The 26,419-nt window shown below is 36.3% G+C and overlaps 1 protein-coding gene across 12 annotated transcripts in view; it reads right to left on the reverse strand.

The window, feature by feature from the left end:
* The window catches only part of ANKS1B (ankyrin repeat and sterile alpha motif domain containing 1B), a 405,586-nt gene that overhangs the window by 132,646 nt on the left and 246,521 nt on the right, over window positions 1-26,419 (reverse strand). For all 12 annotated transcript variants that reach the window (XM_042890329.1, XM_042890340.1, XM_042890339.1 and 9 more), the window contains one exon: window positions 23,040-23,192. In XM_042890329.1, the coding sequence (XP_042746263.1) occupies window positions 23,040-23,192 (153 nt within the window). The remainder of the gene's footprint in view (window positions 1-23,039; window positions 23,193-26,419) is intronic.

A 26,419-nucleotide genomic window follows, 5' to 3' on the forward strand; every position in this document is an offset into this window, starting at 1 on the left:
GAGGACTGTCCCTAACGATAGTTAGTTAGCAATCTAACTCAGTCTCTTTATCACTAGTGCTCTCTAAATCTCCCTTAAAATAATAAATGTAGGTTACTCTGAAAGTAATGCCTCCTATTTATTTTAAGAACACTGTTTATAGAGCAAATCTCTGCTACGAAACATTATTTTTCAACAGTCACCACAGTTAGCTATGCATTTGGGAGTTACCCTCTTTTCCAAGGTAACTAGCATAAGGTCAAGAGGTAATGGCTTTAAGTTGCACCAGAGGAGGTCCAGGTTTGATATCATGAAGAATTTATTGTCTGAAAGAGTGGTGCTGCATTGGAACATGTTACCCGGGGAGGAGGTGGAGTTACCATCCCTGGAGGTGTTCAAGAACTGTGTGGATAAGGCAGTGAAGAACATGGCATGGTGGGGCAGATGGTGGGACTAGATGATCTTAGAAGTTTTTTTCAACCTTAGTGATGCTATGATTCTATGATTTTTGCCAGTAATGAAGAAGAGCCTGTGTACTGCACTTGTAAAAATTTGCACCATTGGAGGTGTCCCACTGTTTCACAGCTGCTATGACAGTTTCATTGCCAGGAAAATGTCACTCACACAGTCCATCTTTCACCAGCCAGAACAGATGGAATTCAGAAGGCACCAAATAAGGATGATGAAATGGGCATGGTTGGACAGTACAGCCAAGATTAGCGATGTGCTCCAAGGTCTTCAAACTTGTGTGTGGTCTGGCTTTATCATGTTTCAAAAGAAAGGCTGTCTTCTTCTCAGGCCTGACTTCAGCTTAGCAGGCATTGTGGTGTAGTAGTCAGAGTGGATGGTTTGTCTAGGTCCCAGAAAATTCAGAAAGATCCTATCCCAAAAGACAGTACACATCACTACTTGCTGAGGGCTGTGTCGAACCTTTTCTTCAATGGGGAATCACATATTGCCCCTCCATGGTTTTCTGTTTTGACTCCAGCATGTAATGGTGACACCACGACTCATCACTGGTAATGATGCAATCCAGGAAATTCACCTTCAGCTTCATATTGATTCAATAGGTCTTGAGAAACTTCCACATATTGTTCTTTCACTTGTTGTGTGAGCCTCTGGGGGACCCAACTGGTGCAAACTTTGTGATATTCCAACACTGCCACCATCATTTCTAACACGCTGTAGAAGATTTTTAGCTCTGACACAGTTCCCATGCCATGATCTTCTGATTCATATAAATGAACTGATTAGACAATCTTCATTTTGTGGTGTTAAAGCTGTGCATGGTTGTCCAGAATATGGTTTGTCCTTCAAGTGGCTGTCACCACAGCTGAAACATCACCATCGCCTCACTATGCTCACATCCACTGTTTGGCCTCCATAAGTGTTCAGCAAGCATCAGTGAATGTCAGTGGGCACAACTTTTTCCACATGAAGGAATTCAGTGACACACTTTTGCTTCATACACACTTCTATGTCAGACACTACTTTGTCAGACTGCCCCTCTGCTGCCATCTCTCGCACAGCAACAAAATGTAATGGAATACTGTCAGGAAGATTCAACCTCTACAGCCATACCACCACCATCTGTCTCTGATGTCACAGGCTAACATAATAAAATGGCAGGCAGTACTTTCTGAGTGTCCCTCACATAACTTGATCAGTACTTACCTTATGCTATTTAAGTTCACCACCTGAAAATCATCTTTACTGCTTTCTAATATCTTGTGCTACCAAGACATCACTGCTTTCCTTAAATTCTTAAAAGGCTCAGATACTCTGTTACTGTTATCAATGTACTTAAGAGAGCTGAAAAAAAAGAACATTTACTCCAGTGTTGTAAAAACTACTTGGTAGCAATAAATGTTGACCAGTTATATACTATTAGCACAGAAGTTGCAGACATATCGAAGAGAACTCTTTTTGTTTTGAGGTATCTATTTTCAGTTTAATCTCCCCAGAATTATGCTATACAAGACCTTTGACTGAGTGCAAGTATTTTTTTTTTTTTCAGAAATAAGCTGTTTTAAAATCTTTTCAGAAGAAACTTCCTACCCTTCAAAATCATCCCCATATCAAAACCTCTGGAAAACCCAACCTCTAAAAGCATACAGATTCAGACTCCACTGGCTTTTGCCTGCTTAGAGAGTAAGAGCATTTCTATACTCAATGTAATAATGTATTTGACGTAGTAGAAAATTAAAACAATTACAAGATGCTTCTAGATCACTTCAAGATGATTATAGGAATATAGAAACAATCTGAAATGCTTCACATCCTCCCCTCCAAATGAGCCAGATAATCTCCAAACGACTCAGTTTTGGTGACTCACAGAGCTCAGAAGTTTTCTGGCATATTACTCACCACTCAATCACTGCTATGATGCAAACATTGCTCTCATCCTTACCACTACAATAGAGATCACTACTGAGAGGTAACAAGGTAACTTTTCTCTGGGACAGAGCTCAGTTACATGGAATTTGGATATGTACTTTGTGCAATTTTTATTACCCATTATATGAACAGGTCAAAAGCACCATCACACAATAAACCAACAGTACTGCAGCATGCCTTTAAAGACTGCAATACTGTTTATCAAGAGTCTGTGTTAAAATGACATTTATACAGTGCAGAAGTTGTTCCACACAAATTTCCACACTTTCCATTTGAATATATCTAGGGAATGTCTCTGCTGTAAATAAGGTATACAGATAGCTGAAAGCTGTCCCCAGCAGCTTCATGTCTTCACCCCAACATCTACTGGTATAATTGGCAAACACAAAAGATAGCTTGGAAAACAAATTTTGCAGGTATTGGGCCTATGGAAGATGTGGAGTATCACATCATACGCCAATGTTTCAAAATCTTGGGAGGGATTAAACTTCTCCAGTTTTAGTAACACAAAGGCCAGGCTTCTGGAGTAAAAGAATAATCATTTTAGGAAAGGATAATCAGTCCCTGGAGGTACCTATCCTCCTCCCCTGATCTTGAAGAGCACCTACAAAATAGCAGGGATATAAATTAATACACTTAAATAAAAAAATTAAAAATACCAATTTTGTATTTTCCTCAACTTATATATTACAATAACTAGCAAATATCTTGTTTGTTAATCATAAGCATAAAAAATAATCTAGCATAGTTTACCGTCTCATCCTTGAAACTGAAGACAGAATTCGGTGGTAAGATTGTGATATTTTGTGGAAAGTGCCATTTTTCTACCAGCAAGCATATCATCATCCATAGCATCAAGACTTAATCATAATCTTAAGACTCGAGACTTAAAAAAGGTAGAAATCAATTTGCAAAAATATAGACAGATCAAAAAAGAATCAAATCACCATGTTTATGTACATCTCAACAGTGCTAAAAGATCTAAAAGACTTGGACTCTCACACAAAGGAAAAAGTCAGATATTCCACAGGACTCAAGTAGAAATGTTTGAAATATACCTGTAACATCACCTACCTTCTAAAGAGATTCACAATAGAAAATGGTTACCCACTACATCTATGCATCAGTAATCCCCAGCAAAGTAGATTTATGCCTATTATATTCGAATTTTCTCAGAAGTGACATAAGCAAGTAGGTCACTGCATTCAAGTCTATGAACTGGTAGAAATATCTAAATAGACCGGAATCACAAATACAAAATGGCATATGGAAAATTGCTGATATAATGTCAATTATATAAGCAACCATGTTATTATGTTTTGGAGGTTCTTAACAACTGGAGCAGAAAAGGAGTTACTATGTTCACTAAGTTTCATAAGCTTGTCATGTGGTGTTCACCTCCACACTTACTGTATGGGCCCATAGCAAATTCCTATTGATGTCCATGGGGAGAGCATGGGGACCCTGTCTGGCCATCCTGGGGCCACATCTGACTCCAGTGTCCCTCATCGATCCTAAGCCTGACAGCCACCTGCAAATGTCCTGACTTGCTCTTGGCCCAATCTTGTCCCCAGTGAGGTGCCCAATGCTCAAGGCAGGGGTGCTCCTGGTGCTTTCCAGCTGCTATGCACCTGTCCAGATGGACCCACAGGAGCCCTTAGCACCATGGCTCCAGAGACGCCTGACCCTTGCAGAGCCCAGAAACTTTTGGACCCTCGCTATACCTGTTCTTAAATATCCATTCCTTCCTCCTTATCACCAGTGATAAAGCATTGCTTTCAGCCTTCTGCAAAGTGATTCCAGTACACGTACTTTGGATCTCTGCAGCATGTGTTACACATTGGCTTAGTTCAGATTTAAATAAGATAGCTCAAAAGTTCTGTTGATATATTAAAGAAAAGTTGACTCATTTCTGGCTCAGGCATTGCCAATAGCAGGGAAAGGTTCTGCAGCTGAACTACAGGGCATCCTCTTCACCTCACTGCTGCTCCCACGAGGCACGGCTGAGTGCTGGAGTTCTGTAGTAAATCAGGGGTGAGACACCCCCTATGCAATTTCTGTGATACCGTAAGACTTGCAAAGGATTGCTGATGAAAGTTGTTCACAAGATAAGAAATATGAAAGCACTGATTCAATGGCTGTCAACCATTCTGTTGTGAACTAACTTTCACTGGGCAAGCGGGTGTGTGCAGGGATCTGTGCCCTGCAGCGCAGGCAGTGGTAGGAAATCTGCTGGTGAAGGAAAGCAGGGGGGTTCCAGCTCACCTGCATTTTATCTGATCAAATGGAAATAAAATTGAAAAGTCCAACAATAAAATATAGAAATTACTCATCTTTTCTTCTGTTGGCGTGGATAGAAACACCAATTATGATTCAGGAAGCCACTGTACCAAGTACCACTCAGAGAGTAAAGCAATCCTTGCTCTGAGGAGTTCACAATATTAATGTAGCAATATCTACAGATGAGCAATAGAAAAAGTAGCAGACTTTAATTTACAGTTGATGTCAAATATAGAAAGCAATCCAAAAACCTGCATATCACAACATGAACCTCCTGAATGCTGGAAAGAAAGAGGATTATGATGAAAGATGTATCACAGTCAAATAGCTAGATTATTCTGGGCAATTCTTTGTATCAACTTTTAAAGTCTTTTTTTTTTTTTTTTTTTTTTTTTTTAAGGTATGTATAGTAATACAGCAAAACAGTAAGAGCAGACTGCCTGTATAGTATTTACAACACAAATCAAAGGGATATACTGGAGTGTACATTAAAATTTAAACCTTTCATCTGCTGATTATGTGACAGCATTGTAAGAAAGACAAAAATGGAATACTTTTGGCATTAATTAAAACTCCCTGTAGAGATCCAAGTAGTTAGAATTTCATATAAAATACTGTTATAAGCAAGACAGTAATCAAGATGAGTTTTAACATAACTGAGACAAAATAAGGATTGGTAATATTGGGGTAAAACACATTCAGCAGGAAGAAAGAAAAAAACAAAAGAGAATCTACATTTTTTTCAAGTGGCTCCTAAAAAAGGTTATGAGAAAAACTAGGCGAGGACTGTGAAGAGGGAAAGTGTAGTTGTTAGATATTAATATCTACCTTTTCTAAAGAATTACTGTTTTTAACTTAAGATTGTTTTTAAATATCTATTTTTTATTATCAATTTTATGGCTTCTCTGTGTTGGACTAAGAACAGTTATCATGCTGTTATTAATCTTGACAGCCTAAACAACAAAAATTACAGACAAATAAACTTAAAAAAAGAAAATTTCTAAAAATGGATATTCAAAAAATATAATTTTCAGGTTGACAGTGCCCACGTAAGTTTATAAAAATGTTATCACTGAGATACACCTGAGCCTGAAGCATGGATCTACAGTCAAAGTAATAATTAAAATACAACTAAGAACACCGCTGGGCATCAAGGCTAAATTGTATGCAATAGATTGCATATATGTTTGTAAACTCTGACTTTGAAGAAGTGAATGACAACATACGTAACTGCCAGTTAGGAATGGCCTCTAAAACATTTGGATCTGCCTCTGGGAATAGCTGGAAACAATGCTGGTTAATATAAGCCAGAAGTGTACCAGGGTCCTTCTGAATGTGCATTATTACAGATGACTGTGTCCCAGTGACTGGAGACATTTCTGAACACTGTTCAATCTACTAACATAGACATAGCTGGGAAGTTTACCTTTTGAAAGTTGCAACTAATTTGGTAATGTACCATAAGCCAGAGAGGATATGTTAGTTGCTTACATATTATTACAGCTAGCGCAAATACAAGTAACTTAGAAGTATGGAAATGCATGCAATAATTGCTTTGCAAAACATGATTTAAATCAGTATCTTAAGCAAAACCATTCTGTAAAATTTTCTAGATCTAATGATTTGCTAAAATAGTATAGTGTTAAGAACCGCCAAGACAATTTAATATCTGTCAGGCTGATGTGCGACATTTTATTTGTTCTACAAAGTTTTACTGTAAGGGATTGCTCCAGAAAAGGAAAAAAAAAAAAAAAAAAAAAAAAGGTGCACAATTATAAGCTCCATTTAAGATATAATAGAAATAGTACTTTGAGATAACAAGACAAAAGAAATCTACTTTTAGGCTTCTGACCTCAAGGTCAAATGTGGTAGCACCAATGAACAATATGAAAAGGTGGTTTGTGCCAGCATGATTCACTTCACTGCTCTTTATCTCTGGGAGAAAGACAAACTGGAAACACCCAAATGTTGGCAGAAAATTTTGGTTTCATGCTACATATGACTCCTTTAGATCAGAATGATGGCAGTCTATAACTAAGTACTATTCCTTTGTTAAAGGCAGGGCTTGTGGGCAGACATCAAACACAGTAGTGTTACTTCACCTGTTGTACTACTTGAAGAAAAAAATGAAAAAGGACAGTGTTCCTTGATGATGCTTCAAGCCACAAATGCCTTATGTCTGCCTGGTTGCAATGACAGTCCCTGTTGAGCAACAATGGTTAAAGTATGTGAAAAGCAGACTTTCATTGTTTGTCAACACATAATGTTCCGGGCTTTAAACATTAAGAGTGAGCAGCTTTTGTCTTTCAAAATCACACCTGTTCCAAGTTCAATAACAAACTTTGACAGAAAAAAACCATAAACCCATGCATTCCTGCTTAATTAAGATTGGGCTACAAAGAATTAATTTCTTCCTGTACACATCTGTGTTGTAATACCTCAGCCTAACTAGGCTTATGTTTTCTGAATTAACAGATCTCAAAAGGACTTTTCAGTACATAAATCACTGTCCACTGCCTATTTTCTATTTATGTGGCATTTTAGTGAAGCCTTCTAGAGCCTAAAAAGCATTTAGACCTCAGGTTTACAATACTTCTGATATGGATGGTTAGCTATGGCAGAATAAAATATGAGTTTTAGAAAAAATGGACCACTTTCTCAGTTTAAGTGTTTTCTGAAGGTGCCTTTCTCCTCTGCATAGAAAGATGAAGCTTTTTATGACTGCCAGCCAAATCAAACCATGTCCTTATCCTTTTTCAACTGGTTTACTCCTCTTAATCAAGGTTTGCTGTTGCAATCTTTTACCATTCTTGTGTACAAGAACACATCTCTATATTGTCCAATGACTAAAATTGATTTCCAATCTACATCTGTCATGAAAGAGAGCAAGAAGGTTGCTTTGGTAAAATGGGACATCAATCTAGCCAAAATTAAATTCCAGGCTATACAGGTTGTATAGCGTGGCATTAGATGAAACATTTTTAATAGATGAAACATTATTTTAATAATAAGCAAGTATCTCCCATGAACACTCCTATGAAACGCATTCACTATTTTATTAGGAAAATGCAAGCACACCTGAAGCAAACTGAGTTCTGTAGTCTGTGGAAATGTTTGGAGAAGTTACCAAGCATTAATAACATGAATAATGGTAGCAAAAATAACCAGAATGAATGGTATGAAAGACAGATAGAAAATATATATATATATACCTTTTTTAAAAAGCTTTCTGTAGAACTAAGAACATACTCAGTACATATCCAATAGAACAAGATTTGTAGCAATGAATAACTACTTCCACCAGATCAGACTGACACATCTGGGAGATATGGGCAAGTGTTTCAACACAAAGATGTGTAAAATAGCAACCTTTAGAGGTAAATACCAGCTGATGATATCCAAATAGTCTATCTCAAGCTGCATATTCCAGGCCATCTGAGAGAAAAAGTAGTTGGTATTTTTGAAACAAAGGAGGTGAAAAGGGAAAAGGTGGTGTAAGACGATAAATAAATTCAAAAGTTTGCACAGAAACACCACAGAGCTCTAGAGCAGAGATCTGTTTAAACCACCACTCTACCTTTAGCAATGGCCCATAAAAAAGAAAATTCCCATGATTGTGGTGTGGGGGGCAGAGTGGCGAGGCCAGACTCTTTTCAGCACTGTGTGGAGACAGGACAAGGGGAAATGGCCAGAAACTGCAGCATAGGAAGTTCTGCAAAGATGTGCGCAAGAACTTCTTTACGGTGAGGTGACAGAGCACTGGAACAGGCTGCCCAGGGAGGTGGTGGAGTCTCCTCCTCTGGAGATGTTCAAGACCTCCCTGGATGCCTACCTGTGCGACCTGCTGTAGGGAACCTGCTTTGGCAGGGGGTTGGACTCAATGATCTCTGGAGGTCCCTTCCAACCCCTACAATTCTGTGACTCTGTGATTCTATGTGTGATTGTAGAGTTGCTCTTGGTTCTTCAGACACACACCACCCTAAATGACAGCAACGCTGTATATGCAGTAAGTATACACATTTAAAATTATACTAGATTAATGATACCTTACTGAAAGGAAAATAATTACAAGTTTACTGTGATTATACAGTACAATTCAAGAAGAAGAACTTTAGGTCTTAATTAAACCGCAGCTTTAGCAGTTTGTCTGATAAATACTAACTATAATTACCAATGGAATTTCACTGTATAAGTGTCACACCTTTGACCAAGAGTATTCTCTATTTAACCAATAAATACATTATTAAGATAGCCATTTTACATATAGCTGAATGTTTCACTTCTGACATACTCACAATAGCTAAGAAAACAATATGGGGGGAAAAAGAAGAGAAAAGGAAAAAAATATGTAATTGCCATGCACTAACATTACTGATACTTGTTAGAAGAGCACCAGGACCACCTAGTGGAGCTTTCACTTATTACAATGACTCTACGATGCTAGAAGTAGCAAAATACTCCTCTTTATAGGAAAGTTAAAATATGGTATTACCATTGAACTACAGAAGTTACAGACAGGGAGACTCCTGTGAGTTCTGACTCATATCCTTGCCCTGCAGTACTGTTACTTTACTGCACAGGACTGTTTTTCCCTTACTTTTAAAATGTTTTTATGTTTTTAAATGATTGTTTGTCTAATACATTATTCTGATACCTTCCTGTTTTTACATATAATATAGAGTTCTGCCAGGTCTCTTCTGGACTCCACAGAGGTATTGATAATAGTGTTTAATTCTTTTACTGGTATCTTCAAAGCAGAAATATATCAAAACAGAAGCATATGTTACTATCTTTGTGGTGCTATGTGCAAAACGCTATGAAACAATGCACAGAAATATTAATGAAAATTCACAATATATTCTGATAGCTTACTATAAGCTATATTTAAACTATATTCAAACTTGTTGGCATTGTAAATGAGTGGGACCCAATGACTCTGCTTGTGTGGCTCTTCTGTCTTCAGTATTAGCAAAGCATAATCAAATTTCATTCCTTCTGGGCCACATATGAATGTATTTTCTAACAGACTAGAAAAATGTCTGTAGAAGTTTTCTATGTAACAGGTGCTACTTGAATTGGATCTGCCTTGCCTGAATAAGAGACACATAATTTGACATACCATCTCAGGATAGGGCACATGTATTTTAAAAAAAGAATCTGAAAACATGCTTTATAGAAGATAATTCCAGACTTTTTCACCAAAAGGCATGTTACTGAGGTGAGACTAAAAATGAAATACTATTTACTTAAGCTACCCTTCCAGTAGCTGAGAGTGTTGGTTATAAAAGATACGGCAAAATTTGTTTTGTTTGGTTATACAATTGCCATAGAAGTAAATGTGACATGTAGCTGCAGGACTGAAAAAAAAAGAAAAAAAAGAACAAAATGAAAAAACAACAGGTATATAACTTTCCTAAGGAGTAAGCTGTATTTAGCAGCCTGGTATATCCAATAATTTCTAATGATAAAATGTGTTATTATAAGATGGTGAACTAAAATAATGCTCTCAGAACATATCAAGGCTTTCCAGTATGTTTCCACAAAGGAGAAACAGGGCCCTAAGGCAACATGCTCTGCACTGGGACTGCTTTCTTTTGTGTATGTTCTTTGTTTGTGCACAAGTTGGTTTTTTTTTCCTTTTAATTTTTTTTTCTTTTTTCTGACTATAGCTAATTATGCTTCCCAGATTTTTTTTTGGTGTCAATAATTCCTATTGTATTTTCTCATGTACGATGTCATGTTCAGATTTAGAAGGGTATTCATTTTATAGAACACAAATATCCTCAACAGCAACGTAGGTACCTGAGTAAGGGTTGGATTTCTTTAACTCAGAAGAAAGAAACAGGCACCTTTAAGGCATGAGTCATCTAATGCATTTTAAGCATTTGCTTTATGATGGGATGATTCATATCAAAGAAAAGACTGCATCTCTTCAATGATTAGAACAAGAATCTAGACATGTATCTCCTATGACTATGTCTGAATTGTAAATGTGAATTCCAGTGACACAGACAGCAGCTGAATTTTATCTCTTCATAGGGATACTCTTTTGCTACTCTTTTGTTAAAGCAGAATATGACCTGGTACGTTTTACACAAGTTAAAGAAAATGTGAATGATTTCTTTCAAAATCTCTGAAATTTCAAGTGATTGTTTTGCTATATAAAATATACTTTGTGTATGTATGTTCCATTTTTATATTAATAAATACATCTTTATGTATCATCTATAAATCTCACTGTACATTACTTCAATAGTCAGCTTGTACATTTAAAGCATTCTCAAGAGCCTCACAAAAAAAAAGAAAAAAAAAAAAAAAAAACCACACAAAAGCACTGAATAAGCATGCTGGGTTACAAAAATATTGCAGATTTATGGGAAGATAGAGACCTCCAGGATTTTACATACAGCATGTGCATGCAAGAATGCACACACAATGACATACACATTCCCAAGTCAACTTTTCAACTACACTGATGAAAGCATCAAAGATACAAAACCTCCAAATATTTCTCAGAATGTACATTGCAATGAGCAGCATTTGTTCTTTAAGGATCATTACAACTTACTTTCAGCATGCCAGCTGAACAGGATAACAAACTCAGGTGGGAAGCTAACAGCAATAGCTAACAGAGCTCTGAAACATCTTCATGGAAACAGCCCTTGAGACAAAAAGGCTGAAGCAGAAAACAGCACAAACAATAAAAGGAATTGATTCTACATGGCATTCTTCAGAGAGAAGTGTCAGCTAGCTTCCAAAATAAATAAAGCACGCTACATTTTTATTATTGTACTCATAGTTGTGTGTGAAGACTGACTGTGGGTATTATCAGTAATACTCATCTCTTTTACAATTCAATAATATGCTTTGTTATACACAGGTATCTCCCTTACCACATCATCCTACACTCACTTTGACAGATAACTGGAGTTTTCTTTTTATTTATTTAGTTAGTTATTTAATTTTGCTACTTTAAAAATATCAACAGGATGTGACAAAGAATCTGAGCATAAGATTTTAAGTATTTAGAATTATGCCTGTTGTGATTCTGATGACAGATTTCTGCAGTATCACTACACATGTTTCTGATTCTTATTTAAACTTACCTTGACATTTTCCCATCAGAAGATTTACAATTCAGACCCTCTGAGTACATTTACAGTCAAACAAAGTGAGTTTCAGAACCAAATAAATGTTTTCACTTCTCTGTTAGTGGGTCTGTACTGCATTATGAGTAATATCGTTTTTGACTCTCAGTAGCTCACTGTGTACTTACACAGAAGAAGAAATACTTATTAGAACAGCAATAACAACAAAACAGGAATGCTAAAATTCTGTTGCTTATGGAAATATTAAAAATTGTCAGCAATAAACACAAAATCTCAGCTTAACAGCTCCTCCTGCAGAGAGTGAGGGGGTTTATCCTTGACGTGGTGAAATAATCTATGCTAAATCCCTGAGGAAATGCAGAGAACACAACAGCCAGTTTGCTTTTGTTCCTTATCTGAATTCCAGAGACCATATTCAAAATGTTATGGTGTAAAAATGAATTAAATTAGACCAAAATCCCTAGGAAAATGTTTTGTCTTGCCTTTTACGTTAGCTTAAATGAAATATCTTCAAAGAACCTTCCTTAAACTGTCAAGTATTATTGACTCAAATCTTACCTGGAACAATATCCATGTTTTATTCCTTTTATTCTTTTATGACGTAGTCATCTTCCATTTTTTTTTCTGTAAATTATCATTTTGATTTCCTGTAATTGTTTACTAATAACAGTAGGAAGAATACTGAGAGAACCTGTAATTTTAGGACATACTTCAGAGAGTGTTCTAGGAGCTCTCTAGCCATCCATGAAGGCAACTGCCTGCCATAAAGAGCCAGCAAGCTAACAAAAAGCTAACAAATTTGAAGACCAAAGCAGAATGGAATACCTAAATGTGAAAAAAAATTGCTATAGATGAATGTAGCCATTTATTTACATCGTAGATATAAAGTAAGGACTTTTTCTTTTTTTTTTTCAAATGATGCTTATATATTGTATGTGTATGTTATTCTCCTGTGCATTTCTAACCTTCTTTAATAAGCAATTTAATGGCATTTGTTTCCCACTCTCACCATCTCATCCTTGCATAAACTCCCTCAGTTATTACTGTCTCCAGTTCTCAGTTTCCTTTTTCCCACGCTTTTGTTCCAGTGAATTTCCAAAGCCAACCATCCCATATGCTTAGAGACATACTGAACATCTTTAATTTTTTTTTCCTCTCACTTGAAGTCACATCTTACTGCTTCTACATCCTAGGGAGCCACAGATTAAGAAAAAAATGTTCCCAGATCAAAGTACATAACCCAAGAAAATGACCTTTTTTTTTGTGTGTGTGTGGATGTCTGTTAAGAGCAGGTAAGAATTATTTCTGCTTGCAAATTGCTCTCAGCTTCAGCAAAAGAAACAGCCTAGATCTCTACCAACTCTTTAATAATGTAAGTTTATGAACTAGCCTGGTGCTTTGCCACCCATCCTCCTCAGGTATAGCTTTGAGATTTTTGCTGATATAAATCCTAACTAAATGTAACCTCTTAGATGGGAAGCACAATCTGCTTTGTGTTTGCTTACATTCACTAAAACATGGTAGAACCATATTGCAAGTGGGAGCACAAATGTTTAAAGTACTCAGCTCTGCATAATTCTGCTGCAGCTTTATGTGTGCACATGATTGTATATGCTCTTCTTTCTAGCTTACTGGAAAGGTATATGAAACAAAGACATTATGACTGAGCACTTCCCATCTTCAAGTAGAACATGCATGTGGAAGAGGGGATGACAAAAAAATTCTTTCCCATGATGGAGAAAACAGTTAAATAGCATCCAGCAAAAATATATATACACCCAGCGAATGTAGTCAGGGTACCTAACTTTGGCTCAGAGAGGTTATGATCCAGCTTCCAATGCCTGAAAAATAGTATAAGTAATATCAAACTCTGTTTTTCTAGTGGCATCTGTCATTAGTGCACCTAAATCAAATGTTTGACTCATTGACAAACAAACACAGATAAACACTGTAAGAGGTTTTGAGGCTGACTTTCTCTTTTAAACCCCATAAAACCAGAAAGGTCTATTTTTTTCCATGAACAGACAAACAGGTTTGCAACAGCTAAGTTGTGATTTATTATCTGAATATATCTTTGAATTGCATGGCACATAAAAATGCTTAATTGCATTTTCTCTCTCTCTCTTTTTTTTTTTTTTAATTCATCTTTGTGATGCTGAAAAATTCTGACCTTAATCCTATTACTCCTTTGGATACAATACTTTTCTCTCTTTTTTAAATCCAGGACTGTGCCTGTATGATACAAATGCAGCGGATTGCAGGGAAATTCAAGCTAGCTCTGAACAACATGAGAAGTGAGAATAAGACAGAAGACACAGGATAATGCTGCTGTCCTATTTCTGGTACATTAATCACTCTGATAGGTCTATGTGGCACAGCACTGCACTTGCTCTTACACCTGAGAATGTTAACAAAATCTGCTGTGCAGGGAAAATATTTCTAAAACGCCTGTGATCTTCAACATCCTTATAACTAAAATGACTGCCATTCATTCCTCTCTATCCTTAACTATCAAAACCGTTTGTGAACAGAAGACAAGTGATGCTAGTTGAAGTGAGATCTGATATCATTCTTGGGAGTTCTTATTGGAAATAAACCTATCACAATATCCTATCATGCAAAAGAGAAGGAAAAAAATTAAAATATCTTAAAGGGGAAAGAGTTCTCCTTTGCACACTGCTGAGAGTTAGTTGAAAATGGCAGCAATTTTAAAAAAGCATCAGAATGGTACCATAGTCCTTGAAACCATTATGTAATAAATTCTGCAGTTTTATTTCTGTGCAAATTCATTATGATTTTTATAATTGGCCAAATTTCGTTAAAGTAAAAGCAGAACTACTGCTTTATAACATTACCATCACTGCGTTCATTTGCTTTTATCTACCACAAACTTCAGGCACTTTATAATGACCTTCAATCAGCATAATCTATTTTAAAATGCCATAGGCCAGAAGAAGTTTTCGAGGGTAGCAAATGAACACATTTGACACAAGCAATTTACTCCAGCAAAACTAGCACAAGTAATTTACAAGAATCAAAATCTAAATGAAATATCCTAGAGGAACCACCTTTTATTACACTGTACAATTATTACTGTAATGAATGTATTGCAATGCATGCAAAGACTGCATGTTTCGAGGGCAAAATTCAAAATAGAATATCTGTCTAAAATATCTACACTAACATCAGATTGCAGGATCCAAAAAAGGACATTATTTTTAGATAGCAATTCATTTTTCTTGCAGGTTTCCCAACACAGAAAAGGTTAAGTTGATAAAATATAACTCTTTATCCCGAGCTTTTCTGAGGTACTAGAGGCAGAACAAATCATTGCCCAGGACAACAAAATATTTAGTGACTATTCATTTTATGTTTCCTTCTTTTTTGTTTGTTTGTTTTGTTTTTGTAGAGAGCTTGTGGTCTGTGAGGAGAGGTTACTGTCTGGCTTATTTAAAGGGAACAAGAATTCTTGGCTATATCTTCTTCAGCTGTAATCTCCGTTCTGGAGATTACATTCTGAATCTTAAATGTGAACCACCTTACAGAACACAAAGATTTTGAGAGAAAATCAGAAAATAAGGCAATTTATTTGCTGCCTGAATGGAGGAAGATTTTATAAGGATACTTCAGAGACAATAACCTCTCTGGCACTAGGCAGAGTAGGTTGCTTTAATAAAAAAATTATCTTGCATTATAAATCAATCATTTGTGCTACCAGTGTGTTACAGGACAAGAAAATGATCCTGCAGGTGGAACACAATAGGTGCTAAAATTGCTCAGCTTTGATTATTAGTACTAAAAATTGCTGCCAATCACTACCTGATTATAATTTGTTTTGAAGAGTGCGTGGGGCAGATGAAAAGAAAAAAGAGAGAAAGAGAGAGCCAAAAAAAAAAAAAGCAAAGCCTTGGTTTTAAGAATTCTATGATAAGAGCAAAGATTTACCTCAGAAAAGAGGTACAAGTCATTGTTAAAAAACATATTTTGATATGACCGAAACCCTTAAAATCAGAAATAAATGGACAAAATGGGAAAGTTACTAAAAACAAATCAGAAGATTTCAGTGATTAAAGATTAAATATGATTATTTTACAATGTTTGCTATCAGAAAGCATGTTTTTTATTGTTGTCAAAATACAAGGAAATACAAATACAGAATTAGGGAAATTATGGCAAAGTGCTTAGTAGTCTTTTCTACGTACATAATCTGTAGTGCAAAATGATACCAAACGGATTAAAAGAGAATTATATCAAAAAAGTAAATGCTGTGAAAATGCCCATAGTGCAAATGTTTTCTCTTCCTTTGCTTCCCTGTATTTGAACCAAAGCACTGTATTTAAACTAAAATAAGTGTTTCTCCTCCCACCTCCTCCAGCTATGATCACTGTTACAATTCAAGGTAGAAGTAGAAAGAGGTAAACAGTGGATGTCTTGAAGAAATTGCCATGCTTTATGTTGTCTCTTGATCTTTTGCAAATAACAGCGTAGGCAAAAGATGATGACATATTTAAAAGGTATTTTGCATTACCATCAGGAACAGATGGAAGTTTCACATCAAATAGCTCAAGAGGCTGAGATCACTATTTATGCAAAATGTTACATGCAGAGCTTGTACGTAAGAGTTAAACTTATCATGAAGCTCCAGAACTGGCTTATGGACATCTTCACAATATAACGACTGCCATTAACATTTCTAGAAATCACCACTGAAACACTACAACATAAAAACTGCTTTGAAATATAAAATCCACCATCATTTACAAACTGAGTGACTGATGGTGCTGCTAATGCAGGAAGAATCTGACTATAGAACGTTTTCAGATGCAAGATTGATTCAATGGAAGAAATTTACTACATGACTGCAATTGTTATGTATTTCCTTCTTGCAAAAGGAACAAAAATGTATTAAAAGCCTTTTGAGACACCTGTGAGTGCTGTGGCTGAACAAAATCTACATAGCAGTCATGTATGGAGAAAAAATGCTATTTGTTTAATATTTCATAACTTTTCTTCTACATGCAGTGAACTTACTGATCCCATTTCCAAAGGAAATAGAGTAATTTACTGTTACTTACTAGTGTAGTAGCTCAGACAAAATAATGTAATGCCACTTGAGGCACTGCTCTACTAACGTAGGAGCAACTGAGTAAATCCACATACATGTCTTTGTTCATCAAGAAATAATGCATAATGATGAAAGCTGTTCAGTGTCAGACCCATCTATGGATTATGTGATTTGAAATACATAAGCAACTAGGGAATGTTCTACAACACTGACGGAACTTATTTTGAATATGATTCCTAGTAAGTTGAGATTCTACAGAATATACTGCTAATGCAGACTTCAGTCTACAGCAACTACAGGAAGAGCTATGGACATCCTTATTAGTCAGCAGTATCTTTGGGACTGTGGCTCCGTGTTCTCTCAATTCCTTTCAGTGAGCTAAAATCTAGCATGGGGCTCTAAGGCAGAGAGGAAAAGGAATAGAAATTGTAGATCTACAATCACAACGTATGAGAATGTTATTGAGATGTAATGTTTCATTGTTCTTCAAAACCTGCCTCTGCAGAGTGGTACACCTGGGAAATTAACTAATAACAAGAGAAGAGTTGCAGAATAATTTGTCAAACAGAATCTGAAGGACAGCCCTCCTAAAAAAAAGGGTGTCTTTCATTCCAAGGAGCATGGGAAATTAAGTTGTCAAGTGAGAACTGTACAAAAAGCCATCCATTTGGCATGTACTACTAAGACAAGCTATGGAGTTGCTATCTGTTCAATTGGAATAGGTAGGGAGGCTGCTAAGCAAAACATTAACCTAATCAAGAAATCTGAATGCAGTCTGTGATTCATTTTCAAGTCCTTTAAGCAGAGACTATAACTCGTACTGACATTGGAGGTGTATTAGTTGACTAATGCCTCACAAGAGCTTTGAGAGCTAAGCTTAGTACAAAGATTGCTATCATTTATATCTATAGGTGCAAGTTAAATATGAATAAAGTAACTCTGACTTTGAAACTAGACATGGATAGCAGGCACTCTGTGCATTTAAAGCTATACAAAGATGGACTAGAAAGATACAGCACAAGGATTTCTGGAAGTACCAAATAGCTAAGGGAAGTTTAGCCATTTTGCAAAACTTCAGTTTGCAAGAGAGATTACTGAAAGGAGAATTGATACAAGTGTAAAATGAACCACAGTACATAAAAGATAAATAGAAAAGGAATTCAAGAATAAATTTCTGGAATTGCTAGTAATGACGTGCAAATTTGGAAATAAAGGTTTCTAAGCTTGTCCCAGGAATTTAATAGCATATCCTAGTAGTGGACACATAGATAAATGCAACCAGAAAGAGTAAGAAGTGACTGTTGTAAAGGTACCTCACATTTCAAAATCTTATTGGAGCTCTTTGAAACAGACAAAACTACATAAAGTTGATGATCTGCTTGTCTGGGTTTCTAAAGTCTTTTGACAAATCTTGTAAGAAAAATATAGCAGTCATGGCATGATGCCATAAGAAGAGGGGTCTTTTGCAGCTAAATAGCCAGTTAAAATAGGAAACTGTAGGAAAAAACAACAGTTTTCAGAGTGGAAGCAGGTTCCTAGTGAAATTCTGAGGAGATCTGTACACAGACTTCTGCTGTTCAATATATTTATAAATTGCATTGGAAAGAAGACTAGTGGTAACATTACAAAACTGTTTCAGAAGTCCTTCAGCTGAAAGTGATTAACAACTGGAAGAACGCTGTGCAGACAGCTCATAATATGATCATCCTTTGTGCACAGCCTTCCCTCGTCACCCGTTTAAGGTCAGTTTTATGGATGACACAGTGTAGCATACAGAACCTCTGATCTGTTTCAGCATGGCCATTTTAATGAACTTTTGTCACTATACCACAAAAAATAGTGGGCTGCAGTAGCAGCTTCAAATAAAAAATCACTTCTTCACACAGTACATATTTAAACTGTGCAACTTGTTGGCAATATTACAGATAGTCTAAAGTATTCAATTATAAACTAATGGAAGATAGTCCACTGGTGGCTATTTTCTCTCTCCAGTATCTCTGATCTAATCCTTAACAGCAATCATCATATCCAAATAGAAACCAGAAATGCAAGTTTTGAGAGAATGCATGAAGAATATTTCCCCAAAAGCTCAAAATCAGGAATGTAATTGAATATATGCAACAATTTGTTAAACATTAATTCTAAAGAAATGACTGAATCACTCATTTGAAAGATCTCTGTACAAAAACAGAAGAGGCTCACTATACAGGATGAACTTATTGAGAAAAAAATGTAAACCAGGCCACTTACATGTAACCTTCCTCCCAGGAATTCATCTATCTGTGATTCAAGGCCTACTTTCAGAAAAACACAGCTGTGTAACCATTCTCAGTTTGTTTGTTTTTTTTTTCAAGAAAATTGCTAGGGTGTGAGAAGGAGCTTTAGGAGAGTACACAGGCTAAAAGCATGCCAGATAAGAAAGGTAAAATTGAAGGCATCAGATTGTTGAGATGGGGAAACTGGCACCTCAAGGATTCAAGAATAACAACGCTCATATTAAAAGGCATAAAATCCTGAGGAAAAAAGGGAATCAGAAGAAAGCAATTCAGCAGCATCATAGATAACCCTGCTCCAAGAGCAGCAGAAGCCAGAGATTCCCTACCTGATGACTACTTTGCCATTAGACTGCGTGACTCATTTGTGGGGGGGTGACTTAATGCTTAGTTCATTAGTCCTGCAATGTATTGTGCATTTTAGACAACAAATAACTCATTCTGTGCTTTTACCTTGTTTATATCTTGCATGAAGAATCTCTTTAGTAAAAGCTCCCTAAACAGAGTGACTCCCAGAGGGGGAGGGTTACATAAGTAATCCAGGATAACAGACAAGAATAATGTGATTAGTCATATGGAAGAATGTATATAGTTTAAAGCACAGATATATGCTTTAGATGGGTTAGGGGATTTCAAAACATAGTAGATTTTTTCCAGCAGATTAGACATTTTCCAGAGAAGTTCCACACAGCTACAACACTGAATAAATGGTATCTGAATCTAAGTACAGAATTTGACCTTTCTAGTGAGCCAAGGAATCTCAGAGACAAAACCAGAAGTATTGGAAAAGCCAGTTCTGGGAGAAAGCATACCCCGAATACTTATACTGTGAAGACAAGACAGTTTGAACTATCCTTCCCAGAAAGCACATTCCTGAGAAATTAATGAAGGCAATGAATCTGGGACAATTCTTGATCTAAATGACAAATAAATAAGTGAAATAGAATCTAAATTTCAAAGACAGTATTTTTGAAGACAGACTGAGGAGGGTGGCAGAAGCTAACAAGAAACACAAGCTAATAGCTTTTTAAAGTTTGATTCAATTGCTTTAAGTAACAGCTGCTTGACTGTGCTTGAAGGAATACACATTATATATATGTATACCTAAAAGTCCAGAGGAGACTAGTACACAAATTAGAGCAGACATTGAATTGCAGCAGGAACCTGCATCTTAAATTTGTTTCTCTCTGCCAATAAGGTAGCTAGATTCATTCAGTTGCAGAGAGAATATATATAATTTCAGAATATACTGCCTGCTTTCTGTCTTAAAAAAAAAAAGAAAAAAAAAAAAAGGACTGTTTGCTTTAATAAATTAATAGATTTATACCTTGAAATGGAAGAAAAGCACCTTGCTCAGCATCACACATGAAAGTTTAGAGGTATGATATAAGTAAAAGCTTATTAGATGGCATAATGACAAAAGATAGTCTTACTACTAACGTACAAAAAAAAATCTATGACTTCATGATCTTGATCCACCACCTTAAAATTATAGAAAGAAGATAGTAAATAATTTTAATTTATCAGAATGTAGTGAAAGGTTTGTGAAAAATCAAACGTTCCCTTCTCTCCCATGCCATTTCAGTTATGCTATTTTACTTAATAAAGATATTATCTTTACCATCAAATCTGCTTCTACCCCCTCAAGAAGCCATCAATGATTTCCCAAAAGCAAAATGGAAAGAAGCACCAAATATGAATTAATGAGTTCCTTGCACAGAAATAAGAATGGCTTTTGTGTCAAATTCAGAGGCTTCAACTGTTTAACCAATGGCTAAAAGGAAAAAGTTACATCTGTAGCACTTGTTACATTCCAGAGTGGCTTTGATGCTTATGGATTCCTTTATGAAAACTTTCTGTAACAAGACCCTGTTTGCCTTAGCCTGAACAAGAGGTGGAACTTCTGAAATCGATTTCAGGCAGCAGGACTGCAGGTCAGAGATAAGCCAAACTGCACAATGCCTCAGACCAATTTCTTGTCCATTTCTGAAAATTTCCTCTCAACCCATACAGCAAAATAACAATAAGTACTTTCCAGAGCCACAGCTTCTTGTAATTAGCAATTATTTCATTATGATTAGATGCCACTGACTGGTTAGAAAAGTCAGAAAAATGAAAGGAAATAAATACTGGCTAGACCCTAACGAAAATTCTGAGAATTTTAGTGACTGCTTTAGTCACTATGCTTTATTACCCAATAGCAGGGAGAAATTTATATATGCAACCAGAAAAATATTTAAATAACTGTTTAATAGCTCCTTATTGCAAATGATGGCAATAAGGAGCATCTTCCCAAGATGCATATGGATTAATTGAGAACAGGCTGTTAACTCCTGAAATTAGAGGGACTTATACTGGTTTGGTTTATACTAATTTTACAGAAATGTATTCCTGTTAATTTCAGTGCAGGCACTTACTTCTCTTTTCAACAATTAAATAAATTTGGAATTAAACTGTGTCTTTAATGAGCTCTAATGATCCACTTGGGGGCGCTAAAAGGTAATTTGTTTGTGAATTGATTATGGCAAAATGGTTGGGATTCAAAATAAAGTTACACAACATGAGCAGAGACTTCTATTTTTTCAACTCAGTGCTGGCTGTTCATCTACATAAGCTTCTGGAGCAATGGGTCCCCAGTTCTTAACAAATTTCCATCTACTTACAGAAAAAAGAATCAGTTATAAGTAGCTTTAGCAGCAGACACCCATCACATCAATTAAAACCAAACTTCATTTATACTCCTCCAACATACACTGAATGCAACAGACAGAACATATAAGGCAGACTAATCCTTACTCTTATTCTACATTTGCATGCAAATCAACTAAAATCAACTGGGGGAGGGAAAAAAAAAAAAAAAAGAAAGAAAAGAAATTTTAACAAGTAGTAGCTTTGCCTTTCAGTTAATAATACCTCTTCTTTTAAACACTGGTCCTGGGCTATACCTGCTTGTAACTTGTATACCAGTTACTGTGTTGAAACATGGCTTTGCACCATTTTTATGTTATCCATTTCTCTAGCTTGAAGGGAATTGAGAACTATTCCCCACCATGAAGTTGTATCTTACACCTGATTGCCTGTGGCTTCTGGTGGCCCTTTCACTGCTCTGACAGATAGGCACTAATTAGAGGTGGAGACACAGTATCTTCTACACGGGAAGGAAGAGCAGAATTTTTTTTGGGAAGAGCTAATAAAATATGACATTGAGCTTTTGTTCACGTAGGGATTGTCTTAAAGATCAGATAAGGTGACAATATACTCGATTTCAAAAGCCACAGCAGATCCAAAGCTATAATCATCTATCTTTTACAAAAGCAAACAACATCAGTACCAGACACAAAACTTATATGAAAATTCCAATGGTAAAGCTGTACTCTCAATTTCTTCACTGTAATAGTACAAAATTAATCTTATTCCAAATTAATATGCAGTGCAGTCCACTTTGAAGTTTATGGTTGACCATATTTAGGCAACAAATTTAACTGACTTATGTAAGCAAAGTTTCAAACAAAAGTGGTAACTAAATACAATATTTTGTTCTGTTAATATAACTTGCCTACATTTAGGGTTTCTTTCTTTCAAGTTTACTTTAGCCAAAGCATGTGGAAAAAACCTGTGTGTTTATAAGAGCTACTGTTGTTAGGCACTCTGTAAGTGAGAACGTACAATTTATAAACAATAAAAATATACTTTGAAATGTCATTCAGCATCCTGAAGGCAGAAGCCATGATTGAATGCCATACTAAAGACAACGAAAATGCAAATAGAAGCAAAGGGTACAGTCAACCTAGATAAAGGCATGAAAGCTGTAATCATTAACAGTACTTGATGACAGTATTTGTAGTGCGGTTTGCTTTTGTGCTTTTCCTTTCCTGTGTAAAGGCACGTACTATAACATATTTTGGAGCAACCACTGCTATGAATTGACCAACTTACATTAATTAATTCAATCTCCCAGATTTTTTTCACAAGGTCCATCGATGTATAGCCATTAATTAGAAAGGATTTGGTATAGTCACCCAGTTCAATGGAATCCAGCCATTCAGCTACAGAGGCGGGGTTGTAGCCATCATGACCGATCTGCTTCATCTGAAAAACAAGAATGAGTAAGAATTGCAGATAATATTCATTAAACATGTTCCAGAGAGTAGATATTTTCATTTATTCTCCTTGGGACTTTATTCTCTGATTGACTTCCTTCCAAAGACTAGCACAATACAAAGAAAGAATTTTGAGTAAAAGTACTAACAAAACTTAGTTTTCAGTGGATCTTTTTCTTATGGCTCTTTGCCTTTTAAACTAAAATATACCAAGACTGTATGTAGCATGTGTTCAATCCTTACTAGACATCACAGAATCCACAAGCAGGGGATGGCAAAAGACAAGAGAGAAAGAGAGAGAAAGAGCAGGAGATTATTAATATCCTGACTGCACAAAAATGTCACCTAAGATTTCTTAGTAGGAGAAGAAATTAAACTGAAGGTTGGATCTTTTGCTATTGAACTTCAAATGAAACATATTTCCTTGGTTATATTATTCCTAATTTATCTCTCCTCCTAGGTTATCTGATATTTCATAGAGGTTGAAGCAACAGTGTATTTTTTCACCCCCAAGGGAAGTTTAAAATAGTGTCTTTCCTCTACCTGGTCATATTTTTCATGGAGCTCCTGGGAATTTAATATAATTTAGATTGCTCTGCTTCTGTGAAGTTGATTGAGACTGGACAACTGAAACCAATATTACTGGAACAAAACTGACAGAATGATGTACACAGAAAAGCACCACATGCATTATAAATCAACACAAGCAGAAAAAGCATAATCATATACATTCTATTTTCATAAAAATAAACTAAGAAATCCAACTAGCATCTAATTTTCTGGAATGCTGTAAAACTACTAAGAAGTAAAGAATTGTGATTTTTCTTTCCAAATTGCCTCTTAGTGACACAGGAGATTTTCAAGATAGCCTTTAAAGACAAAATGAATAAAGCCTCTACCTGTGCAATTAGTTATGACATACTCTTCTTAGGAATTACAAAGCAATTTGCAACAGTGGCAAAGAAGCAAAGAAATAGAAAAAAAAAAAAAAAAAAAAAAGCAATAGCCTCAATTTTCAACATCACTATTTGCATATCACTGACATTCTTGCTTGAATTGACATTTAACTCTGGCTAATTTGATAATACACTGAATTGATGAACTTCTAAGCAGTTTCAGAGTTTAAGGCTTTGCATTCAGCATAGCATCTCCAGAATATGCAAGAGTGGTACTGTGCATGCTGAAAGGCAGTCTCCCATTTCTGCCTTCTTATATACACTGCAACTTTCTGAGAAACACTGGAAGTATGACAAAAATATAATGCTTTGAGCTTAAGTTTGAAGTGACAAAGTAATTTAAAAAGAAGAGAATTCTGATCTTAACACCTTGCCTGAACCAGTTTATTTCTCAAAGTTTATCTGAAATGCAATCTGAATTCAAAGCAGAGGAAAAAAAAAACAACAAAGAAATTTGAAATCCAAAGTAGTGTTTGTCTATCTGTTCAAATGCAGAAAGCCAGCAAGCCATGATCTTGATCTCGGTTTCCTGCAGTAGCAGAAAGGAAGGATGCAGACACACTTCATCATGGATTTGACACTTCACTCTTTGGTCTTTTGCTACAGATGTTGGGTATAAAATATTCAGGAAATATTTAAATGACGCAGTGAAATCATTACCTGAAATCATATAAGAGAGAGAATTCCCACAATTAACTATGGGAATTGTAACCTTCCAGGTCACTTCTGAAGCGAAGGATTCATATTAGGAAGTGAGAGTCAAAAGGCAAGAATTAAGTTAAGACTATGAATTCAGTTTTGTTGCTGATCTTGACATTTTGGAAGTTAGTTTCATCCTGATTTAGAATGAAAGCTCCAAATGCCAAAAGAATGGCAAACGCTTCTTTCGCTGTCATTCAGATTTATTTCCAATTTTATACTAAAGGTCTGTCCGGCAGACTGCGAAACCAAGGAGAACCCTGTCAGCTTTGGTACTTGGAAAGCTTATTTCTAGGGGTGATTTGAAATAAGTTATTGTTAAACAACAGACACTTGGAAAGAAAGGGCCCAATAAACAGAAGAAAAATCTATATAGAGAGAAGATATGAAGAAGATGTATGAGGTCTGCATAGAACCCATGACTTCTGAAATATGTATTTTTGTTTCCCTTCTCCTGATATAGACAAAAGTGAAGCACTTTTGAAGCAATTTTCAGAGAATTCAGACAGAGAATATTCTGCAAAGTCTTTCTTTTGCTTATTACTATTTAAACTTTAATAAATATTGATTTTAGCACTATTTTTCTTCTGACCTGCTGATTAAGAAACCTCATGCTGTTTAGCACATAATACTGAAAGCCCATGAGTTTCTATGAAAAGCAAACACGGCATTGGAAGTTTCTGAATTCTGAGTTCTCAAAGGAGATCTCCATCAGAAGGGAAAAACAGATATAAATCCTACTGATTTGCAAAGGGATGCAAGCATGGAAACACAGAACATCCCAATAAGCAAAATGCTGAGAACGACTTGAAATGTATGCCGCAATTTCACACTCTTGGTGCCAACAGACAAAATTATCATCAAGTCACTCAGCAGCCTACGTGAACATGCACTGGAGTATTGTCAGGCACCAGGAGAGTATGCAACATTTCCCATCTCTCTGCCCCAAAGCCTGGAATACAGGGTGTTCCATTGAAACACTGGAAAGTGCTTTACTGTGCAAGAGAAGGAGCAATGGAACTGGTTGCCCAAAAACTCTGTGCAGTCTTCCTTCTTGAAGATCTTCAAAAGACACCAAAACACGTGCCTTGGCAGCCTGTTCTAGGCAGCCATGCCTGAGAAGGGGATTTAGATCAGGTGCAACCAGAGGTCTCTTCCTGCCTCATCTGTGATTCAGTGGTTTGGCTGCCTGTGTTGAAGGCCAAATCAGCTATTGTGCATCTGAGTAACCATGGGTCATACCCACACAGAGTGCACTAAGAAATCTTGATGGAGCCTGCAGGAGTTGAAATTGAGCTCAGGCCCATGCCTTCGGCCATCACCTGAGCTATGCTGTAGATACACCTGTACCTAACCAGTACCTTGCTGATCCTTCCCACTGACTCATCCTCTGAAATCAACCTCAGACTGTCCTCTTTGTGGATTTGCCTTATGCTGTGAACGTTCCCAGTTATTGACACCATTCCTGCCTTGCTCTTCTTGGACAGTTGCTTTGTCCTTTTCGGCAACAGCATGACCCTATGTCCCCAGCATCCCTCTCGGCTCTGAGCTCTCCAGCTAT

This window comes from Lagopus leucura, unplaced genomic scaffold, assembly GCF_019238085.1.
Source record: "Lagopus leucura isolate 7727_CA_CO unplaced genomic scaffold, USGS_WTPT01 Super-Scaffold_100159, whole genome shotgun sequence".
Classification (NCBI taxonomy): domain Eukaryota; kingdom Metazoa; phylum Chordata; class Aves; order Galliformes; family Phasianidae; genus Lagopus; species Lagopus leucura.